Genomic DNA, 17,058 nt, shown 5'->3' on the forward strand with positions numbered 1-17,058 from the left:
AAAAGTCAAATTATTTCTAAATAAATATATTTAAAAATGTATATATAAGTAGAATTTACTATGATTCAACTCTATAAATAAGTTTTAAAAATTTCTTTTTATTATATTTTTACAAGAAACTGAGTTAGCAGTCTTCAGTTCTCAGCTAGGGCAGCAGTAGCGCCTTAAAGGCATCGGCCGCGGCATGGGAAACCGTATCCTCTCTTCTAGGAGGTAGCGTTCCTTTAGACCTCTAAATTATTGTCGGCTTTATGGAACCGTATCCTCTATGCTAGAGAGAAAAAGAGAGAGAGAGAATAGCGTACCCTCTTCCATCTCCAAATTAATTTGTATTTAAATTCTACTGATAAAAAAATTAGGCTCTTTGAAACCTAGGGAACATAAATATATGCTTAAGCATAGGGTCTAGTTCATAGGAACAAATTTATCCTGAAACATACATTGCATACTTCCAGTTTTCGCTACTAGTCTATTATAGCAATAATTATTTCCAGTATCCCTCTAAAACATAAGGTTACGAGTATACGGAATTAATATTAATCTACATAGATATCCAACTGGATGACCATCTAAAAATCCAGCTTGGATTTCCAGCTGTATTTTTTCAATAGAAGTCTGATACACCAGTCTTTGAACGCTCATAACTAATGTGACTGACGTCAGAAGTATTGTGCGGACAATATTCTAAATGTCTGATGAACGATGCTCTTCTCGATGGGGCTCACATAATATTTGCAGAAAATTATTTATCCGAGTTATTTAGTCGAGTTTTCCAAAGTTTTCTGATGCATAATGATGTTGGAACCATACTAACCGATGGAACAAATGTTTCAATTTGACAAATACATGATTTCCAAATCGATTATTTACATGAGGATGTCCAAAATGATGCCTCTATTGCGTAATTTTTTCCATTATGTTCACGAATTTTTTTACTTCAAAAATATAAACTTATGGAAAAAGAACCAAGAAAAAGATTTGTTAGAATCATGCAAGAAATACATTGCAATTTTTTCAAATCATTTTCTTCCGAAAAAAATTTTCTAAACCGTTTATCTTGATTTCGATAAAATTTTATGCGAGTTCCAGGAGCCAGGCAATTTTGTTCTTGCAACTACGATACTGACAACTCAGAAAGTTCTTTTAACAGTCCTATATCTCGAACTAAATCACTAAGTTCATCTTGATTGAACTTGAAAAAAGATTGATATTCCTTATTATCTTCAAGTACTTCCATCTCATCTGTCGAATTTCTATCATGTAAAAAAAAAATGATCTTACAAAAATCATAAATGAAAGAAAGTCTACGAAAAAAAAAAATTAATCGTAATTTTGACGTATCTAAATTTTAATTTCTAAAAAAGTAAAAAGGATGAACTTTGCATGAAAATTGGTTTTCCTATCAATAAATTACGTAGGAATAATATTAAAACATACGATAACAATATGTTGAATGTTTTGTAATACATGGATTTACAAAAATTGAACGCATGATAACTAGTTGATAGTAGGATCACGTGACTACATCTTGTGGCACACATACCACCGATTGCTCCTGTAATCTTGAATAAAGTGATATTTATTCAAATTAATAATAGTATCAATTGAAACGATTGTAATAAAACGTGGATTTCGTAAATAAATTTTGAATAAGTAATTGAACATCCGACGCTAGTCTATGAATCATTAAGATAATTCTGTATATAATTTTTTAATGTTATACTTCATATTTTTAATATTATAAATAATTTTGTGCAGTTATTGAAATTTTTCAAATATTCATTAATACAGAAGCAGAAGATGCAGCAGGACGAGAGATGATGATACTCGATTTGTATACGGTCGGTATCGACAACCGACTTCTCGAAGCCCATTTGAGTTGCACACCCGTCAATTACACGAGGATGAAGGGATTTACGAATCAGCTGATACAGACAGAGGCTCACACATAAGAGGTGAAACACCTGATAGTGAAAGGTAGGATATAGTGAAACATTATATTTTGTATTTTACATAATATTGTGGTTCGGAAACCTGACGTACTTGAAAGTATCTTTACACAAAAGGAAAAGAGTCTAAAATACTAATAGAGACTCAATCATTGTTGTTTCATCCGAATAGAGTTCTTGATCGCTAGGATGAAAGCTTTGCTTTTAAGAATGAAAGTTCTAGTCCACAATACCTACGTTATTTGTCATGTAGAAAAATGTATGATAGACATAATCTTTACTGCAGTAGATAGAATCACAGATGAAGCATAAAAGTAATTTACAAAGGTGTGAAGTTTGTTCGGCAATCTCTGAATACGTGTACAAGTTATCGAAGAAAACATCAATAGCATGCTGTCAGCTTCAATGTGAGCTGTACAAGCTAGACCTGATTTGATACATGTAAGAGATAGAGGGGAATGAGGAAAAGAACAAGTTGATCTTATTTGCAATAACTAGCATCGTAGCAGATGCCCTCAGATAGTAGCAACTCTTTTCAATACTATTTTGTACGTTCGTTCGTGAGGGGACGAAAGGATGGTGGATTACAGGCTTTTTGAAAAAATTATTCCGTACGAGGACGAAAACGCAAATAACAAAGGAAGGTATCCATATGGCTTGCAAGCAAAACTCTGATCGAATGCTCGAAGAATTTAGTATGCTCTCTTTCGCTTCTTTGTGACTGCGTTATATTTGGGTAAATTGGGTTGTGTATTTTGTATACTCTGTCTTTCTCTTTCCATATTATCGGTACCTTTATATTATATTAGAGTACATTTTTCTAAATATTTTTCTTATAATATCGCCATAATTATGAAATATACAAGGTGTTCAAAAGTAACGAAACACTCTAGAAATGTTTCAGATTAAATATTTGTTTCAAAAAAGTGTTACGTCCAGAATTTACAAAATATTTACTTTTCGTATCTAGTCTCGAGTATCACTGTATTTTACTGGAAAAATTGATCTAGAGCAAGCGAAGTTAGGGAGAATTATCGAAAGGAAAAACCTGTCGTGGCGAATTACTCTTCGCCACCTTTGACTTGTAGATTTTCCTACGATTTATTGAACTGAAGTCCGATGTCCATGAGAATAGTGAAATGTACCAAAAACACCGCTCACAGCCAGTCACATTTCACAACTCAAGAGGGATTGATGGAAAGTTTCGGATTGATAGAAACTTAACTAATTTTAGATGATATCGATTTCTTTATTACTATTACACTGGTAATCTTACAACATAATTAAACGTTTCACGTAGCTCGTGACGGTTTCGCTCACGATCGAGGAGTGTGTGTCGAGTCCGCTCCACAATCGTGAAAAAGGCCCGCAATGGCCCACTCACTGGCGTGATAACCCACCGGCTAATGAGCTAACTGCTCATTCAGCTTTGCTAGTCGTTCCTTATCCTATTTAGCACCTCTTGCAAGATCGTAAGAGAGTAGGACTGTGACTCTCCCACTTTTGCGATGTATTTTTGTCAAAAGCGCATATTAGGTGGAAGGCTACACGTCTCTCTCTCTCTCTCTCTCTCTCTCTCTCCGTCAAAAACGGCGTCGACTTACATGCACATTTCGTCTGAAGGTCGATCTGTACCAAAACTGCCGAGAACAAGGAACCGCGCAGTTAATCGTATGCTTAAGAAAGATTGAGAGTCGCACACAAACTGCTGTTTCGGTAACATTTCAGCGTCCGATATCTGGCTTACTTGGGACGTAACACCTCCCCTGTTATTTAAAAAAGTTAAAGAAGCTTCCATTTTTGAAGTGATGAATTTTACAATGAGCAACTTCAGACACTGTCCCCTTCAAAGTAATCCCCTCTAGATATAATACACTTAAGCCAGCGTTTTTTCCAATCTTCGAAACACTCTTGATATTCACTTTTTGGTATGTCCTTGAGCACTCTCAGCAATTCGGCCTTTTTTTCTTCAATCGAGGAAAAACGCCGTTCTTTCATGGGTCTCTTCAACTTTGGGAACAGGAAAAAGTCACACGGAGCCATATCTGGTGAATATGGAGGTTGGGGCACTACTACGGCATTGTTTTTGGCCAAAAAATTACGAACAAGCAACGTCGAGTGAGCAGGTGCGTTATCGTTATGCAAAAGTCATGAATTGTTTTTCCAGAAATCGGGGCGTTTTTTTCAGATTGCTTCACGCAAACGTCGTATAACTTCAAGGTAATACTCCTTATTAACCGTACGTCCTTGTGATAAGAACTCATGATGCACCACGCCCCTGCAGTCAAAGAAAACTGTAAGCAAAACCTTCACATTTGATCGAACTTGACGTGCTTTTTTCGCTCTTGGTGACGTTGAATGCTTTCAGGTGGACGATTGTGCTTTGATTTCGACATCATAACCGTACACCCATGTTTCATCACCAGTTATGACCCTTTCAAGCAAACTTGGATCGTCGTTGACGTCGTTTAACAGCTCCTGAGCGATGTTTATACGATTGTTTTTTTGGTCAAAGTTCAGCAGTTTTGGAATGAATTTTACTGCCACCCGTTTCATGTCCAAAACATTTGAAATAATGTTATGACATGAGCCAATTGATATGCCAACTTCATCAGCAACTTCTCTAATTGTGATTCGGCGATCATTCAGAACCATTTTTTCCACTTTTTTCACATTTTCATTGATTGTTACATGCTGGATCGACCGGAGCGTTCGTCATCTTCAACGTCTTCGCGGCCATCTTGGAAACGCTTATACCACTCATAAACACTTGTTTTTTTCATAGCAGACTCACCATAGGCTTTTTGTAACATTTCACACACTTTGTTACACTTTATTTCATTTTTTACGGAAAATTTAATACAAATTCTTTGATCCATTTCTTTTAGAAAACGAAAATCGCCGAGCTCATAAAAACACATCAATCCTTAGCGACTACCGCAGACAAAGTAAACAGTGAATATAGCTGAAAATTTTATCATACTTCAGGGGCATGTATACCAACACACTAAAAAAAAATTCTGACAATCGGACCCTCCAGACCCGCGAAATTAAAAAATTCCGGGTATTTTTTGAACACACCTCGTATTCATATTTCTACTGTCGATCTCGTGCGTTTTCAATCTCCATTTAGTTTGAAAATAGTGTAAGTAACGATCGCATATGTACGACTTACATCTGCGAAATGACAACTGTCGATACATCAATCGAGATAAGTCTTTTATCCAAACATAGTGCACTTTGTAAGGTATACTAAAACGTTCCATTTGCTCTTCGTTCACTTCGGCATTAACATCGATATAATAATTTTCCACTAGAAAAAGATTCACGTGCTTTTCTTTTTTCTCATCGGTCAAATGCTCCGGCAAAAACTCGTAGAACCCATTATTTAAAATTTAAAAAGTACACGTTCACTGAAACGTCGTTTTGTTTTTCAAATTTCTCGACTTTTTTCAGATGTACCGGAAATGATAGATTTTTCAAATTATATTTATCTTGATGAACGGTATACGTAGTGATACGACATGCATTCTTTGCGTATGGATGTAATGCCGAAAGGATGGCCCATTTGAAACATTCGTTGTCGTTGTTCTGCATATTCACACATACTCTCTTTCTTCTAATAGGCTCGGGCAATTCAACGTATGAACCAGTCCTCATAGGATTGATCTTGCTGATATTTACGATTAAGTTTAATATAACACAAAGAGAACAGCCCGAGTCTTGCTCTTGAAATTTTTCCTTGATTTTATCTAGAACGTTTTCAATGAACCACTCGTCTATGTCTGTAGTTAAGTATATCTATGCCATCTTCGTATTAAAATGCTTCACATCGAGCGTTTTATCGTAATTATTCTTTTCCACTGCATACTCGGCATCTAGTACAGCATTTACTTTTAACGAACTATGTTTCTTCAGGGTCTGCTTAATTTTAGCATGGAATAATGGTTTAGCATGCCTCAAAAACGTATTCAAATCCAGATGTTTCTGATTGGTTATTACATCAGTATTTATTCTGTGTTTGAACGCACTGTTGATGTCGTTCCAGTGAACTGTTGAGTCTTGAGCTGAATTGACAACAGCTGATGTAGTAGTAGTAGTAGTACTAGCCAGTTCAAGACCTTTACCAACTACATCCAAAATAACGAGAGTTTCGTATAAGAATTGTTCACTATGCTTGCTCATAGCAGGTTCGACAATCGATGAAGTGGCAATGGGAGGCTGTGCCAACAGCCTACTCTTTTATTCGTTTAGCAGATGTAAAACGCTTCTAATCATGAACATAGCTGCTTGCAGCTTCTGTCTGCCAATCACGATCAAGGCTAATCACGTTAGGCGAACGAGAACGCTCATCAGATTTGCTCAAAGCCAATAATCCCAGTGTCAACCATCTTTCGATGTATTCGACATAAGTCAGAAAAAAGTTTTGTAATAAGACTCTTCATCAATGATAACGCAGACTCGTCTGTACATGCATGCGGGTTAGTAGTATATATGCTAGCCGTTACGCGCGCTGGCTTTTCCCACTTTGTTGCTGCTCGATACTCTGGCTTATACCGTCCACAATCATCTCTACTTCTTCGAGGACGTACTAGTACGGGGCTCGATCCGATCGATAGATTGCCGCAACTTCTGTTCCGAATGAAAAGGCAGCGGCCGACCCAGCGCTTGGCTTTCGTCACAGGGTCATCACCTTCTTCCCAATGACATACTTCCAGACCACATTCAAAACAGCGCACTCGATGAATCTGCCCGTATAGTGAAAGTCAGCTACAGCAAGATCTGTTAGTTGTACGTGTGCGCATGTCCATTGAGATATGAAGCTATTCAGCCTTTCTTGCTCGAATCTGCACAAATAAAAAATTCCAAAATTATACTGAAAACAAAATATATAAAATATAAAATATTCTCTATAAACAATAAAAAAATAATTATTTATAGTCAATCTTGTTGGTGTTCATTGTAGAATCTTCATTTTACCTTTTTCTTTCTTTCACGCTTTACACGCTACGTTGTACACACTCGATGCGAATGCGACTGCTAATGAGATGCAGATTACTTCGATAGTGGATGGCTGAGATTTTCCCCTCCATTAAAAAAATTCTATACATGCCATACATTCCATACATTCCATACATTCTATTGAACAATTACAATGCTTGGATACATTACAGAAAAAAAAGGCAAATTTTTGAACATTTTTTTTAAATAAATTTTCAAAATTTACATAAAACCTATCATTGGGATTCGATTAAATAATTGAAAATAAATTTTAAAAAAATTTTGATATTACGGAGAATCGAACCTGCGCTCCGAGCATCCGCACGTCAACGCTCTAACGCTTGACCTATGACAACTCTTATAGGTACAGTACGTGCTGATTATATTACTATCTGATTTAATAAATAAGAAAAAAATTATTAATTGTCTTTAATACAATTAATATAACTTAAAAGATACCTACCTTATACTTACCTACTACTTCCGCTGAAAAAAAATATAATAGGGATGAATAAAAAAACACAAGGTTACAGTTTATCAATAATTATCTTTTTTTTGTTTGTTCATACATATAACATGAAAAGTGCTGTCTTTTTCATTATAAATTTATAAATAATAATCGATGATATCAATGGAATAAGCCGATGCAGCTTGTTACTGTCAATGGATTGCTTAAGCCTGCGGCTCGTCAGTTGCGATTGACCGATTTAAATGCCTTGCATGTTGAGTGGAAAAAAGCGCAAGAACGATCTCGATCGCGTATTAATATACTTTCGCGTTTCTGCTCCGCACTAATCGCTATTATTTTCCTAGTTACTTCCACCACTATGTTTTAAATACTTCCACCGCTGATCATGATCGTCTTATGCGCGCGACAAAAATCAGAGCAATTGCGTTCTCCATCCTCCAATTTTTAAGCTAATAACCGATGCCCGGTCAGTATTTGCGGAAAGAATAAAAAGTGAATTGATTCGTATCGTTAGGTTAGTGATTATTTCGTTAGTAGTGAAAGTTCAGTGATAGGGTTATAAAAAAAAAGAAGAAATGAAGAGCGACAAAAACAACATTCTTCATGATTTGAAAGAGCTTTTTTCGACGGATGCCAAGTCGTGGCAAGATGCACTTGCTGCAGCCGTAGCAGCCATTAACGACAAGTTTTCCTGTGAGGAATTGGATCAACTCATGGGCAAGATGTTTATATTTCCATTGCCTAACGCTACACCAAAATCTCCAGCAAGGACAAACCCGCAGTTACCACAAACACTACCTGCGTATATTGATGTTTCGGAGGCGAGAACTATCAAGATGCTACTGACACCTCCACCGTCAATATTGTAAGTATTTATTTTCATTCTCTTTTACTTTCTCTTACTCTCTCTTTTAATATATATAAAGACTCTGGTCTCTGTATTAAAAAAGAATGAAAATGCATGAAGAAGTAACCGTGCGGATGTGTGTGTATATGAGAGAGATTATATACGACTCTAATTCAAACTTAATTTCTCTCTCACATGTACAATTCTTATTTTGTTTTTTGTTCTCTATCGCAGTCTTTTCAGGCTACTTGACACCTCAGTTTCATCGTTATCACCATAGTGAACGGTTACTTCGTGCACTCTCATTCTTTTTAATATATAGGATTTAATATGAAGAGCAAATGTGTTCTTCATATTAAATTTATATTTAATTAATAAATTAATGAATTTATTAATACTATTACAGCAGGCGTCGGTCACCACTCCAACCATTGCCGACATTTCCATCGCTTCCGATCATCATCGACGGTGCATGTGTAAGTTATATATATACATATATATGTATATTAATTTTTAATATATATTGTTTCAATATATATTATATATAATATTAAATATATAATTTTTAATACATTGTTATATATCTCGTATATATACATATAAATAATTTTTTCTATATAATTTTTTTACAGGTCTGATGATGATTTTGATGAGGTAGAAATGATGTGCGAGGTTATTGTCACGCATCCACCACCACCACCACGACGCATGACACATGTAGACCTGGTGACGCCTCCAACACCCTTCTTGGATCACGCAACGCATCAACCGCTCTTGGTGAATTTAGTTTTACCAGAGGAGCAAGAGCTACGAATTTTTTTCCAATACAAGAGTAATACTTCTTTATTCTAGTCGGGGATAGTTTATTATAAATTTCTTTTATTTCATCGTTTCAGATCGACGATCACTACAATACCATGCCTCACTGCGAGGGCTGGTACTGCGCGTCTTTACTACAGGTTGACGATCACGACGACGCCGATACCATGCATAATTGGGAGAGCTAGGACTATGCATACTACGCTGCTGGTCGTTGCAGTGGGGAAAATTTCCACTACAGCGCGGGAGCAGGCGGCACGTAGATCGGACCGGACCCGTCAGACATGTTGTGCGTCGATTATTTCAATCGTGGTTGCCAACTCCTCAAAATATCCCGCAGGACCATCCACATCTGGGAACATCTCAGATGTACTGTGCGATCTCGTAATAGCGGGGAAAAAAAGACTGGCTCATGGATGACGCAGTCGATGGCGCACCACGTTATAAAATATGAAACTTTTTCCCGCAAATAATGACGACCACCACGATGACGATAACGATAACGATGACGACAACTGAGCGTGTACTTAGTATTTATACGAGGTCTGTCCGGAAAGTATCGGGCCTACCTTTATATTTTCGTGCTAGCGTTATTCTTTATCATCTGGTGGATTGCATCCTTCAAAGTAATCCCCACTTGATTGAATAACACGGTTCCATCGATGTTTCCACTTTTCAAAACAGTCCTGTAACTCACTTTTAGGGATAGCCTTAAGTACACTCGTCGCATTGTTTTCAACCGTTGTTTTGTCATCGTTTCAAAATTTGAACGTAGTATTCTTTATTGATTGTCTGACCTGTTGGTGCATATTCGTGATGTACAACACCTTCACAATCGAAAAAAAACAATCAATATTGACTTAGCATTGCTCCGACTTTGACGTGCTTTATTTGGTCTTGGCGATTCAGAATGCTTCCACTGTGAAGATTGCTGTTTTGTTTCAGGATATAACCATAAACCCATGATTCATCACCTGTAATAACTTTTCTAAGCACATTATAATCATTATTGACCATTTCCAGATTGTCCAGAGCGATTTCTAAGCAAATGTTCTTCTGCTCTACTGTGAGCAATTTTGGAATGAATTTCGCACACACGCGTTTTATTCCTAAATTTTCGGTCAAAATTTCTTAAATGATTTTTGTCGTCGAAGGTCAGCCGGAACGAGAATCACTATCGACAGAAGTGCGACTATCCTTGAACCGTTTATACCACTCTTTTATTCGTGTTTTGCTCATACACTCGCTTCCGAAGAACTTTTGCATCATTTCAATAGTTTTCAAACTCGTTTTTCCGAGTTGAAAACAAAATTTGATGCAAATCGAAAATTGATCGTTGATCTTGTTTTTCAGTCATTTTTGACAATATCAAAATCCGACGAACGCGAAAAAGGCACTTTAAACAAAGATACGTAGCTCATGAACTATACGTCCGGCAGGTGTCAGTAAGTAACCAATAGATTCGTGAGGCTTTACTGTTGACGTTTTTGTCCGGTAGAGGTCGCTCGAACACTATGGCGCGAAGATATAAACGTAGGCCCGATACTTTCCGGACAGACCTCGTATTTATATTTTATAAATTTCTATATTAACTGTTCTTTTGTATTTTTGTATTTTTTAAATTTATTATAATATTGATGTATATATATATATATAGTAATAAATGCTGAATAATATATCTTTTATTCCAGTGAATATACACACACAAATTATAATAATAGAATTATTAGTTAAATATATTAGCGCAACAAAATGAGTTAATAATATATACACAATAAGAACTGTCCCAGATACTAGTGGCTCTAGCGACATAGCATCACCCTGCGGATCCAGAGGACGCGGGTTCCGATCTGTCCGTTCGTTTTTTTTCAATGAATATTTACTTTATTTCATCTAAAAAATTTAACACACACACACGCGCGATGTACGGAAAGCATGCGAACGCACGGGCATTGGCTCAGAGAGCACCTCAGCTCAGTGGGGGAGGAGCGTACAATGAACTGAAAGTGTGGAACATAGAACCACGGGCATTATAGTATTCTATATTCGGGCAGTATAGAATTCTAGCAGTAATCTGACAACATGCTCTTGTTTCATTGTTCTTAATACCTTCTTTCCATTGCATGGATGTCTTAGTGAAATATTTCTTCTTGCATTTCACTTAAGTCTCCAAGATTTTCAGGGAAAGAAAAAGTGAAACTACAATAAGTGTACCTTTAAGCTCATGTTGTACCGTGATTATTTGTACCTCGTAAGCGAATATGCTACAGGAGTTAAGAATAACTACAGTTTCATAGCTTTTTATTATTTTATTGCCTAAGAATCCTTCTACAACTGCCTTGAAATTGATCCATGCCGTAGGCTCTTTGTTCGTCATTGTATATTCAAAAGCTTTCGATTTCATCAATTTTCTTATGTCAGGGCCTATAAAAATTCCTTCTTTTATCTTTGTATCAGAAAATCTAGAAATTTATCCGGTATATACTTCAAGCATTTTTCTCTTTGATAGAACGCTTTGACGAATTGCTTTGTCAATCCACATTTAATATGCATAGGAGATAAATGTATCTTTTTGAGATTACAAAACAGATTCTTTAGAATATTGAGTGATCCTAGATCAAGAAAATCTCGTAATGGCCAATCGAATTTTCGTCAATGATCTGCAGTAGCTCTTATATTCTACAAACAAATATAACAGGGAAATTTTGTGTACCCTAGCTGCTGTGTCCAAGAAGTTCAGTTATTACCTTTAAATCACCGTATACAAACCAATTATGTTTGTCACATTTGATTTTTTCTAAAGTTACTTGCATATTCTTATATGACTCTTTTAAATACACTGAGCAACAGGAATTGGAGTATATTCGTTACCATTGTTAAGAGAATAGCTTTCAAACTACTTTTAGAAGAATTGATGAAGAGACACCATTCGGAAGGGTTATAGATTAAGCATAATTTCATCATCAATCTATTCATGTTATGAGAATAGGTCAATTGATGTTCTTGAACATTCATTATACGCGTTTAGAAAATGATCGTATTGGATTATTCCCACGAGCCCTGCAATGGACCCGTGCCCAAGCACCGTGTCGCTTTTTATTTAAGGGGAAGGTATGAGAGGCTCTTTTGCTCCATTGCAACGGTGACGCACGATGTTCCTCAATCCAGGAAAAGTGTATCTAAAATGGACTCGAAATCGGCTATCGTAGAAAGTTTCTAAATCGTTTATAGATTAAAAAAATGTAAAACTTAAATAGTAGCTGATCGTTTTCGCGAGTTATGGACGTTTTTGTGTTTTTATCGATCACTCTCATGTAACGCAGAGTAAAACACTCTAATACATAAATTTAGTCAGTCTCTTGATCACAATACGAGTAAATTACACATGTATTTATGATTTTTTTAATAAAATTTTGTTTTTTTTCTTAAATTTAACAATATATTAATTTATCGACATTCTGAATAATGCTGTTTTTCCGTTTTTTTCGATATAAACTAATATTTTGCAATATATTTCAAAAGGTAAATTTTGTTTGCAGTATATATTAGATAATTCATTGCAGATTTTTACCGCTAGGTGGCGTACACTTATTCTAAATCTATGATGGAAAAGAACATCTCAAAATTATATATATACCCCTGATACACCCACCGCACAACTTAGATATTTCAAGATTTATTATTTGATAAAAGAAAAATTAAACGTCTGTTTTTTATGTTTTATAAACTAATATTTTAAAATGATTCATGACGTTTGTAGAAAAAAAATTTGTGGACCATGTAGCAAAAAAATTTCTTTTGGTAAAAGAAAGCCACAAGACTTTTTAATAAGTAAATCAACTGAGAATCTTATCAAAAAGTTCATATCGAAGGATTTTGATATAAGCGATGAAAAATATCCTTTGTCCATATGCAGAACTTGTTATTTAACGCTTCTTGACGTTGAAAAAGACATTTTTAATAAACAAGTGCCAAAGATGCCTAATTATAAAGAAATAGTCTTAATGAAAGCGACTCGCGCAAATGACGTTTCTATCTGTGATTGCTACATCTGTGTGACTGCCAAATATAAGGGGCACTTAAAAGTTGAAAAACATACAGGTAAATTTAGAGACATTAATAAGGGAATTGATATTTCTACTGGATTTTATGAATCCCAGAAATCAAAGCAGGTATTATCCAAATAAAGTAGCGTTTAATTATGTACTAAATGTTTTCAAGAAATTGGTAAAGGTAAGACTCATTTTTGCAAAAATTTGAAAGAAAATGTTATAAAAATGGTTGAAAAACTTCCTGAAAAAATTCAAGAACAAATTGCAACATGTGTGTGACGTCGGGGTCACTCTCAGGTACGCTTGGAGCAAGCGTAAACTCAGGGTTGCTCTGATTTGGCTATCGTGTAACACACAAGCCGGGACGAGCAATATTGTTGCGTTGAGAAAACTGTATGCTAACGGGGAATGTAATAACCAAATGTTATTACGAACACACCAGACTCACGCTTAATGTGTTCTTAAGGGACTTTAATGGAAATTCACCAGACTCACGCTTAATGAATTTCCAAAAGAAAGGCGGATTATTTAAAGAAAGAAAAGGATAGCCAGGTTTAAGATTTTACTTACTTTTATTTTATCAATTTAGTTATTATTAATGTTGCGTTCTCTCTCTGCTCTTTGGCCTCTTTCTCTCTCTATATGTTCTGAATATAGTTGGGTGATTTGATGCTTGCTCCGGGACTCGCTCACTAGTAAAAACTTCTTATTACGGACTTCCTGGTGCTCACTCCGCACTTACTCTATCTGAACTTGACTTCCTCTAACTTAACTGACTGAACTGAACTTAACTTCACTTAACTTCCTCTCCAGCCTTGTACAGAGCTTTTTATAAGCCGTGGGTGGTTGGGTGGAAATCCCTTTCCTCAGGCCCATGAAGCGATAACGGCTAAATTTTGTATTGGTCGGAAATTTTCTAATCATATCCAAAATTTCTTTATTGGTCTGTGGGCGTGAATTTTCAGAGAGAGAAAGGGCGGTCCCTTTTTAACTTGGGCCCTTTTCTCCAGAGATGGCTCTCGGAGTGCCACTTTTAAGAGCAAGAGTAACGCTATAGCTTATAATTACTTATACATAATTGTACTAAACTTAATTAATTATGACGATACATAGTGACTATTATGAACATTCAGAAAAATTCAAACCTTTTACGATTTATTATAAAATACATTATTGTTCTATTTATTGGTTATTCGGTGACAAAAAGGTGCGCATTATAATGGCTTACAAAATTGATGAAAATCTATTTAATATTACGGATATTTTCTTAAAAATCGGTGGGAAAAAAAAGATAGATTGCATTTTTATGGTCCCCTTCCATTATCGGCGTGTGATAACACTTCACGATGTATACGCGATGATCGTAGGCCCCTGTCAACACATACGTGTGGGACAAAGCAGGATAGAGCGTTGATTGTAAGCTTGAGTACGCAGGCTCGGGCCACTATCAAAGTTTATATTTCGAATGCGTTTTCATCGTGGGAAATCAGGAAGGTTCCCACTCCGTTCGTCATATTTAATAATTAAATATAAAAAAAACTAAGTTATGGCTAGCCGTCACACCCCCACACTTAAACGATTGCTAGAGGAGTGCAACGAGGAAGAGCAATCGAAATTTTTATTCTAATTATAAAGATCTTGTCGTATCATGCTGTAATCAAGGTTTTATTATTATTTTTATTATTTTATTAATCTCGAAGATCTTACCCTAACATGGGAGGAACCCAAACGATGGTTTAACTGCTTGAGATTGTGATGCTGGAATCGAATTACTCTGGTTTTGTTGTGTTATTTCATTTTCTGTTGTATGTAGAGTCGGATATAACTCCTGTCCAGGAGCGGTGGCAATATTTGCTGGTGATTCTACATCCCTTTTCGCTTCTGTGGGTTTTGGTGCTAAATGTATCAGAAACGTAGTTAAACTGTTCCATATGGCCCCAATCAGATGAAAAGACCATCCATAAATGCTATGTAGAGTTATTCCATTGATGAGGACTTCTATTAATTTTTTTGTAGTTTGGACAATTAGTATAATTGCAAGTATACCGGCATTGAAAGTACCAAAGGTCATAAATTTCATCCACATTTTGCTCCAGGTATTGACTATTAACTGCTCCATTACATTCTCGTTCATTAACCTTCCAATTATTCCATTACTGTCTCTTATGGTGTGTCCACGAATTTCTCTGGTTACATCATTTATTACTGCAGGTTGCTCCAAGGGGAACAGGATTCTGTTCATTAAATCTTGTAGATCCTTTTCTGTATATATTCCGCTGGTGGCTAGTGAGGGAATATTCTGGTACTTCCAAGTTAATCCAGAAAAAGGCTTAAGAGTGGTGGGAGTTTTTGCTTCTACTGCTCTTGGTAAAAACTTATACCAGTCATCATTAAAGTAAAAAAATGTGGGTAGGAGAGCATTACAATCAACTACTGTCCCATAAGCCTTCAAAATATGTGTTTTTGGAGATAAAAATTTGGTATGGTTGTTATGGATTACTTTTAGTTCAGCATAACATTCGTCTCCTTGCGATACCTTCACATCAACGGGTATACACTTAACGATGTGTACTACCTCTCCTGCTGTCACAGCCATGTATCCGGGTCCTTTCATGAGATTATAGGCAAACTGATCGGGAGATTGACTAGCAATTGCAAGTGCATTTTTCATAATTTCTCTTTCTTGCTTACAGCGATGTACGACAACATCCTTGTACATACGACTTAATTGTACTTTTATGTGACGTTCTACATATACAAATTTAGAATTTACATACGCAAATATATCTAGGTTGTTCATTGATATTTTCTTACTTAGAAAAAATGCATTATTTTCGACAATATAAACGAATAATTTTGGGTGTTCAGTAACTATAATTTCGTAACCACATAGATTACGTTTAGATTTGGATATTAACGCAAAAGCAATGTCTTGTGTTACTAACGAGTATAATGTTTGTTCTATTTCACCTTCAATTTGATTAGCTGTTCCTTCATACAATATTTGATACCGATTAAATTTGCATACATCTTTAGGTACACTTTCCCAAAAAGTGTATCCTCCTTCAGAATCTACACAATGTTCACTACCTAAAATACATCTAACGCCACTACGTAATATTATTTGGTTATTATCTAAATCGACAGAAGCGGTGTATTCTTGTAAAGTTACTTTTATTTTAGCTTGGACAACTACGGAATTCCAGCTTCCATAAGCATCGGAATAACTACCATAGGTACATTCTCCATTATGATCTACACTTCCTGCAAGTATAGCGGGTCTAACCGTGGTTTGATTAACTTTAATATCTCGAAATACATGTGAATTGTCAAAATAAAATGTACCGCTTTTGTGTAAATCATAACACGTTTGTTGGCTTACATCCATTAAATATTCTATTGCGCCATTCTCTATTATGGAATTATGTGAATGCATTCCACAATAATAAACAGTTCGGTCTACTTGGACTTTACATTGAATCACTTGAGCAGTTTCATAGTTATTTAACTGTAACAATTGAATGTACTTTCTTGTTGCGTTTATTTTTGTAGAAGGCATTTCACATTCTTCCACACTTAATAAAGATATAGTGGTTATATTAAGAGATCTTGCTCCGCAGTCGTATCCTATGATGGCTGTAACTGGATTAGTTATTGTTAAAAATATTAGTGATAACAGAGAAGAATGCATCATGTTTTCGGTTCTGTAATCAGAAAATATTTCATTATATGTTCCTTTTGATCTTTTGTTTGTTTCATAATATATATATATTTTGTTTTATGATTTATCTCATTTTATTTTATATTATATTATATTTTTCCTCTCTACCCCTTTTTCTATTTCGGCTTATTTTCTTTGGTTGATTTGTTTATATGTGAAATTCGGAGTCTATTTGAATGAACTATTTTTGTGCCCTTTTT

The 17,058-nt window shown here is 35.5% G+C and overlaps 1 protein-coding gene across 1 annotated transcript in view; it reads left to right on the forward strand.

Annotated features, from left to right (window-relative positions):
- The window catches only part of LOC131675548 (uncharacterized), a 388,279-nt gene that overhangs the window by 284,468 nt on the left and 86,753 nt on the right, over positions 1 to 17,058 (forward strand). The window contains exon 6 of the mRNA XM_058954564.1: positions 1,792 to 1,977. Coding sequence (XP_058810547.1) covers positions 1,792 to 1,977 — 186 coding nt within the window. The remainder of the gene's footprint in view (positions 1 to 1,791; positions 1,978 to 17,058) is intronic.

The sequence above is a fragment of the Phymastichus coffea genome, unplaced genomic scaffold (genome assembly GCF_024137745.1).
Source record: "Phymastichus coffea isolate CEN01 unplaced genomic scaffold, Cenicafe_Pcof_1.1 PCOF00025, whole genome shotgun sequence".
Lineage (NCBI taxonomy): Eukaryota > Metazoa > Arthropoda > Insecta > Hymenoptera > Eulophidae > Phymastichus > Phymastichus coffea.